The sequence below is a fragment of the Anopheles darlingi genome, chromosome 3 (assembly GCF_943734745.1).
Source record: "Anopheles darlingi chromosome 3, idAnoDarlMG_H_01, whole genome shotgun sequence".
Classification (NCBI taxonomy): domain Eukaryota; kingdom Metazoa; phylum Arthropoda; class Insecta; order Diptera; family Culicidae; genus Anopheles; species Anopheles darlingi.
The window spans coordinates 8,123,078-8,131,466 of record NC_064875.1 but is presented as its reverse complement, the minus strand read 5'-3'; the positions used below and the strand labels follow the sequence as shown (position 1 = coordinate 8,131,466).

General features: G+C 50.6%; 1 protein-coding gene across 2 annotated transcripts in view; it reads right to left on the bottom strand.

The window, feature by feature from the left end:
* LOC125953988 (uncharacterized) overlaps nucleotides 1-8,389 on the bottom strand; it is a 53,035-nt gene that overhangs the window by 39,013 nt on the left and 5,633 nt on the right. For both annotated transcript variants that reach the window (XM_049683908.1, XM_049683906.1), the window contains exon 2: nucleotides 4,513-5,123. In XM_049683908.1, the coding sequence (XP_049539865.1) occupies nucleotides 4,513-4,837 (325 nt within the window). In that variant the 5' untranslated portion in view covers nucleotides 4,838-5,123. The remainder of the gene's footprint in view (nucleotides 1-4,512; nucleotides 5,124-8,389) is intronic.

Genomic DNA, 8,389 nt, shown 5'->3' with positions numbered 1-8,389 from the left:
GGTTAGTGTCACCTAACCGTCATTTCTTTAAGGATTCGAGCTCACAAAGTAGCCTCTACGGTGCTCCGATGTCCAGTGCTGTCGCTCAAGTTGCGGCCATCGTTGCTCGAGTGCTACTTGGCTGTCGGTCGGCACATCATCGTCCTTGATCGAATCAAGCAATCTGTCTGCCCGAAACACACACACACATAGACATTCGTACAGACAGAGGTCCAGCGTCAGGAGCAGAGATGGTCACACAACAGAGGAATAACATTAATTCGTCTGTGTACCTAGACTCTCTGCAAGTGTTGCCGCTCGGTACCATTGCGAATGGACCAAGAGTCCCTTCGGTATGGTCCATCGAGCAGTAGCATTCCACGAGCAGTCCAGCTTCAGTACAGCGCGTAGCAATACCCATTTGGGTCCATTCGGACAATAAAAGCTTCTTGTGTCGCACCCCTCCGGTTCAGGTTGGATGGGGCGACGGTACGGCACAGCAACGCCACATCTACACCGTAGAGCGTACGTATCGCTGCTCCTCATCCGTTTAATGACTCTTCCGGAAAGATCACACATGTTTCCGGTTTCAGTCCGTCCGGGTGCGCTAGGCTCCCCTGTCTAGGATGGAGCAGCAGCATCAACACCACCACTACCACCAGCTGGTGCTGCTGCTGCTGTGGCTGAGTTCTCTTATTTTTGCTATTTGTTTTCCATTGTGCTCCCATAGCACAGCACAGCGCACACAAAAGAAGAAGAAAAAGAAGAAGTACCACCGGGGGAGTAGCATACAAACGACAAACAAACAAAACACCAGTGTTCGGGGGTTCCAGTGTGTCTATGTAGGTGTATGTCTGTGGGTGTGTACTTCCATAAAGGGGAAGGGAGGTACATCAAGGCGTTTCCGGGACAGGGACCAGGAAGCTGCTCTGCTGCGGCTGGTGGTAGTCTGGGGTCGGGGTAGTGTTGCCATGTCGGAGCCAGAAGCCACATACGATAGCCAGGAAGTGGCCCCTGCTGCTGCTGCTGCTGCTGGAGGAGCTTTTGTTCGTGGTAAAGTTTCTACTTTCGGGCATCCAAGTGGATCCAAGTCAAGCAAATGGAGGGATGCACGTGCGCACCTGAAGTGATTCCACACATACACACACACACTCACACACACACACTGGCATACATGAAGAGAACCATCAAGGAACAAGGTAAGGCCACGGCTTACTCCTGCACCGAAGCACCGGATGGTATTGATTGGCAAACGCCAATTGCTAGATGTCGTTGGGTGCTGGCCTTCCTGGTATGTTCCGGAGCACCCGGAGGATTCCGTGTAGCAGCTGATCGAAGTCTAGTCCCTGGCTGCGCTCGTCCGGTATCACTGCCTGCCAAGATTATCATTCCAGCCGTAGCAGGCAATTAGACGGCGGTGGCCGGTACGTGACCTGCCTGACTAAACCGACGCATCCATCATGTCACTTTATTACCACTTTGCGTCAGTGTCAGAGGACAGCAGCCACAGTCCAGGAAGGAAGGACTGGGGAATCCCAGGCCCAAATCCACGATCCACACAGTGCAGTGGCCGTGATTTAGTGTGCCGCCGTATAAACAAATAAAAGCGTCTCAATAAATGAAGCTTGACAAATCAACAAGTAAGCAAATGGCGCCTAGTCACACGACGATCGGGGCCATCGTTACGACGCCAGCCACCCGGGCCAGCCAGCCAGCCGGTAGTCGGTCGGTCGGTGGGTCGCCGGTTACGGTTACCGGTGTAGATAATATTTCGTAATGTTATCACGAAGCGCGCTCCTCAATTACGGCGCACTGTTGCGCAGCACGAGCTAATCGGTAATTTCGGACAATATCCACTTTGGTTTTTGGTCGTTCGAAGGTTTTTATGCATCCCCTCCCTTCTAAGCGTTGGAGGTTGGTGGACGGTGGAAGCGTCGGCACAAGGGGCGACCATTAATTGAGATTACATCGCTCGACAACATCGCTAACCTGGCGGCGCGCGCGCGGTTACTTCGAGTGGAGCCTGACTAGCGCGGCTTCGGTCGGCAAATGAATGATTGCTGGTCCAATAAAGTCCACGGCTCTTTGGCGGTCTCTAGCGCTCTGGTATGATACTGACCTCGTACTGCTGGCAGGCAGCTTGTACGTGAGTAGTGCGGTGAAAGAAAAGCACGAAAAGAGAGGGAGAGAGAGAGCAAAACTCGGTAACAAGTTTACGACACGCAAATGGCGCCACGGCGACCCGGCGTACTGTTCGGGCCGAGGACCATTGAGCTGGAGGTTTTTCCTTTTTCCTTCTTTTTTTGTGCTGTTCTTGTTGTTGCTGTTGTCCCTCTTTATTTCGCACATCCGCCCACATCCGGCTCGGAATGCTAATTAAATACACACAACATTCAATTACGGCCACCATCACTAGCAGCAACGGCAACAGCAGCGAACAGCAATCCCTAGCAGTAACCGGAAGCCGGTCCCTTTTTGCCTCTTGGATGATGGTCCTCCGCCGATGCCGGTTCGCTGGACGCCGGTAATTCAATGGGTGACCAGTCAGGGTTAGGTTTAAAAATTAACTTCACTAACCCGACGACGATGACGTTGGGGTTGGGGTTCGGGGAGGGCCGAGATCCGAAACCTGAACCCGCGTGAGCCTGACCTCCGGCAGTGTTACCCCCGGAATTACGTTTGGATGAAGTCAGGATTAGAAGAGGTAACCGACAGTACGATGATTGGTATAAAATTCAAATTACGAGTAAGTAGTTTTGCGGTTAGTTACGGTTAGCTTGTAGGGAAGAATTTGGTTGCTTATTTAGGACCTATGTTGTGGTTCGCAAGGAGCTCAACGCAGGATCGTTTGTGAAGATTTGAATTGGATACGTCAATCGCGCTGTGTGACAGTTCCCACGGTCTAGTAGTCGTACTCGATATCTAGTAGTCATCGGCACACATATTACTTGCATGAAGATTGCAATTTAGTTCCCCGACATATTGGAATCCAGTCAGACAACTATCCTAACTACATCTTCGTGAAATTCGTCGTTCTACCCACTCAAGGGGATCGACAAGAAGTCACAAGTCACTCGAAAAAGACATCAAAAAGTTTCAGGTGAGTTTCCGAATCCGAACCGTCGCAAGATTCAGATTCGAAAGCCAATCAAGTAGCCAAATAGCGCCCAATCCGTCGCCAATATGCTGACTTCCAACTTACGTACGGTGACTACGACAGCGCCGTCTCTTGATTTCCACGCGACAAACCATGCTTCCCCATCGTTCCACGGCGCACGTCGCTTGAAGATGGTCTGACCGTACCGTTCCTGCGGCAGACGGAAGGGGAGCTTGTTGTTCACTTGTTCAACACAACCCAGGGTGGCGTGTGTGTGTGTGTGTGTGTGTGTGCGCGCGCGTCTATGTCCGCAGTGTTTGTGTAGCATTATGTATGTTTTATTGGCCCGTGACACGAAACGCTTGGCATGTCGTTCGTGCACAGCACATCATGCCGCTACACACAAAGACACAAACACACACACACACACACTTACACACAGGCGGAGCAGTCTAATGGCAACACTAATAACACTAATGATGACGATTTGAGGCGAACCTCAACAAGCTGCGGCTGGTAATCGATGTACTAGTGTGCTAGCCCGCCAGGTAAAGGCGAAGGGCAGGCACCCGGCCCAGTACGTTAACCAGTGGGTACGGTACTACACCGACACCGGCGAGCTTGTTGTCCGGTTCCTGGTTTACCCGCTGCGTCCGCCTCACCGGAAGTCAAACGCGTCGAACGTTGGAACGTTGGTGGTGAAGGAGGAGTGGTCGACGGACCGGAGGAAAAGATGAATCGAGAATTGAATGGATTTTGCGTGTTTCCGGGGCGAAAGTAGTCGGAGAGATCCGGTCCGGTGGGAAGGATGATTAAAGAAAATGCAATTTGGGGTGAATCCGTCCATCGGGTTTTGGCTTTTTTGTCAAGAGAAACGCTCTCCGTGTCCGTGTGCTCCCCGGATGTTTCAGGTGCTGTTTGAGAACTCCAACAGATGGCCCAGTGTGTCAGCAGGTAGCAGGTTTTTGGCTTGGAATGTTTGGACCAGCTCAAGGACAAGAACAGATCAAGCTTACTGGTGCCTTAGTGGATTCTTGAAACTGTTTAAAGGAAGCTCAGGTATTGGAGACAAGGCGGAGTAACCTTATCTGTTACAAAGGGTATCATCCTTCCCCGCATGAGCCAGCTTCTGGCAAATCTCAGATTCAATCTCAACCATCTCAATAGGTTACCTTTGAAACCATTGAAAACATCTTCCAACAAATTACGAGAACAACCGGCGTACTCAATGAATCAACGGAGTACAATCCATGGACAGAATGGACGGATACGGAATGCAATGCACCACTCTGCAGGTGCAGGGCGCAGATTAATTTCCAATTAAAAGCTCCATTTTAGCCAGCTTCCGGAGGGGGATCACAATACCTGCCATCATTAGAATAGATCAAAAGCGACCCGCTTCCGTCGAAGCGTCGCCCTTCCGTCGCTCTACTTACATGTCTTCGTTTTCTCTCCCTGCACCGGACCAATGGACACGGTGAGCAGCGTCAGCACTAGTAGCAACCCGGCCAACGACGGCCAAACGCTGCCGAGCTGTGTCCATCCTCCCGTCGTCGTCGTCGTCGTCGTCGTCGTGAGTTTACGGTGTCTACGGTGATCTTCTCCAGCCACCGCGGACGGTGGTGGTCTGCCCGGGCCGCAGGACGTCACTTCCGACGTTGCAGCCATCGCGAACGGATGAGGGCTCCAGTTCACGGTAGAGCTTCTATTGCGGCGCCGGCTTCGGTCATCAGCCCTGCACTTGCCAACTGACGACGACATTGTCGAACGGATTCACGCGACCGTCGAAGCATGATTAGACACCGAGAGGTTAAAGACGACACCAGTATTTGCACACGTACGGCACCACCACCACTACAAAACACACTTTTGCTACAGTAATTAGCGCGTATGGTAAGTTCCGCAAACTGCTGGATCGATCAACAGCAGGTTCGTCTTCTGGATTTATGTTTCTAATTCACACACACACACACGACACTTCCAAAGTAACACTACGGGAAACACAAACAATCGGTTACGGTGCGACGTACTGGTACTGCAACTTGTCCTAAAACAAAAAAAGGAAAACAAATTGAGAACAAATACACAATTATACATCATTGCCTCGTGCCAACCATGGCGCTCCCCAGTAGATTCGAAAGGATTCAACGCCAGAGCGCCAGTGAGCCATACGTTTGGCACATGGCCCGCCGGTTACTTTCCCAGCTTTTCCAGCAATTGGAAAAGTTCATACCATACAATTCCACAGCACCGACGGCGCGGCAAGTCTAACTCGCCATAATTATAATCAAAAGTTTGGCACCATTTTCTCCAAACTTTGCGCGGCTTTGCTTTACCAGTAGGTGGTACGTGTACGTGTACACGTTGTTACTTGCTGCAAGCGCAGCGCGGTGGCTGCTTGCAGTATCATTCGTGGCGTGGCATGGCGAAGCGCGCGCGGATGAAATGGAATTCAATTTTACGATTTTACGCTTCGCGACTGTTTGCTCCGCTCTCTGCATTAGCATGTAAATCGTGATTTTACGTTTTGGGGGTTTTTTTTGTTGTTGTTTCGCCTGCGCTATTGTTGTTGTGGACAGCGGCGCCGTGTTTGTTTGTTTGTTTGTAGCTGTGTGTTTGTTGAGATAAAAAGAAATTAGTAAAACAACGCCACAGTAATTAAATATTCGCCACGAGCGTGCGCGGAAAATCGGGAAAAAAGGGTATTAATTACGAAAACACATACGATGCTTGCGATTGCGAAAGGAAACGCGCGACGGGGCCGCCTAGAACCGTCCGTTCTACGTCACGCACGCACGGCCGCACGCACAGCACTAATTGGTTTTGCGTGCGCACACTCTCAGCTATCAGTCGCCGGGTGAAGGCCGCCGGACTCCTGGCCTAAAGTCTGCCAACCACCACATCAACCTCTCACGATCCCTTACGACTCCCTTACGGTGCGTTGCGCGTTGAGTTCTCATACAAATTTAAAATAAATTGCATGGAAAATTGATTTTCCACCGGTGCGCGCTAGTAGCTCGATTTCATCTTCAGCTTCTTCTCCAAGCTCCAGTGTGAGTGTGAGTTGATGGTCAGCCTCAGGGGCAACGGACTAGACAGTGGCAGCAGGACATGAATTCGCTGTAAACGATGAGTGCGGCGAAAGGTAGCTTTCTGGTTCACGCGATCGTCGATCGTCGTCGTCGTCGTCGACCGGCGCCACCATCCGAATTCAATTAAGTTCCGTTGAAATTGGAAAATTACTTCGCCTCCAGCAGCGGCGTATCAGCGACTCCAATCGTTGGAGGATTGGTCGGTTTCTCGATTTGCATCGTTTGCATATGGCCGGCAGGACTTTTTCCACTTTCCACTCCGTCGGCCAATTTGCCGTTTTTTTGTTGTTTCGCTTTCGCTCCCCGGGTACGCCACCGAAAATTCATGCACCGCATTGGCCGACGTCGGAGTTAATTTATTAGCTACCACGAGGCGAGTGACGAATTCAAATTAAGACATCCACGACGACGACGACAGGTGGTCGCCGGATTGGATTAGGTGCCCCCCCGCCGCCCGGAAGACATGCAACAATCTTCCCGTTTGCTGCTCCCTAGTAGTGCTAGAGTGCGGAGGGGAATAGCTTTTTGGGTAGAAGTTGTGTTGATGTTTGGGTTTGGATTCCATCCCGTCGTTCGTGTGAAAACATTATCGGATTAAATGGAAAACAGATCGAACCCGGGACCGGGCGGCCGCTGTTGCTGCTGTTGCTGTTACTGCTGTTTGTGTGTTTGTGCACAATGATTTCCGCTATTGACTTATCGGTTGCCGTCGTCCGAAAGTCAAACAGCTTTCTTCCAAAGTGTCTAATTGAGCAATCGCTTCTGGATGGAGACACGTTGAGTTGTCAAAGAGCTGAAATTATACAAAAGGAAGAAAGAAAAATGTGTTAATAACGTGATCTAGGAATGGTTCGGTTTTAACAGACGATTGATTTAATTGGTCTAATTAGCACTCGAGGCGAGTACGTTTGAAGTTTAATGCGTCTAATGAACCGACAAACATTTGGTTGATAATGATGATGATGATTGTTGTTGTTGTTTTGCAAACACTGCAGAGTCGTAGCGCCTAGCGCCGAGGTGAAGAAGTCTAGTAGGCTAGCGGGGAAAAAAACGGAAGCAATCTAGTAGCACAATAGCAGCCGTTGCGCACTAAATAGACTTCAACTCGGCGCACTAATTGGGGATCATTAAAATTATTGCAGTTGGCTCAAAATATGTCGAATAACCTCACCTCGCTATTTCACCAGCGAATCTGCGCATCTTCTAATGCATTCTTCTCGTGCTAGCAGGATGCACCTGGTGCTGCTGCTGCTGCTTTTCCAACTACTTTCCTTCATTGCTCCGGCCGTTGAAACAATAGGAAGCGGCTTCGAAATGGCGGACGAGAAATGGATCGACCACGTCCTTCCACCGCGTACCCTTCTCTGCCTTCTGTATTGCTGTACCTTCTTTTCATTTTACAGAAAGTGAATGAGCAGAAGGAGAAGGGATAAATTTTCCAACAAAAGCTTCCTCGAAGCTAGCTCGCCTGATCCGCACACACACACACACACACACACACGTGTGTGCAGGCTCTGGGCAGAAGCATCCACTCGCTCCGGTTCGGTAATGCTTGGGTAATTGTTTGTGACGGGCAGCCAGCCAGCCAGCCAGCCACCATTGGGCGTCACAACTTATTTAGAGCATCGGTTACACCTGGCCAAGGCCCTGATGGTAACCGGGGGGCTGGGGTTGGGGGCTGGGTAGTGGAAATGGAAAAGTTTCGATTGGTATACTGCCTCACCCCATGCGAAGGGCTCCATTGTCACGATGGTGGAGCATCTTCGCTCAGGAGTTAGAGCTCCATTTTCTCCATCGTTTTTCTTTCTTTCTGGTGGTCTGGTTGGTTGTTTTTCTCTTTTTTCTTATGCTGCCAAACACGAAAAAAAAACCTTCTCGATTGCAGGCGATAAGAATTTCTCCTGATGCTCCCTAATTGTACCTCCTCCCTTTTTCTCCCTTCTGTTTCGCTCTCTCGTCGCCTATTGTGTCGTATTTTGTGTGTCACAAGTTTTCTAGTTCGCTTTTCCGGTTCCGCGCTCCCGTTCTGGGGGGTCTACGAGACCCGCGGGTGACGGGGGACCAGCGGTAGTGTGATGGATCTGGTGAGCGTGTTCGGTGTTCGGTGTGCCGATGGTGGGCCATGGAAAGTTTGATGAAAATTTATCATCCCGCCGTATGGCCTTTGCGATCGGCCACAGTCTATCATCGAATTATGAGTGCTAATGGTTCCCTTCCCTTC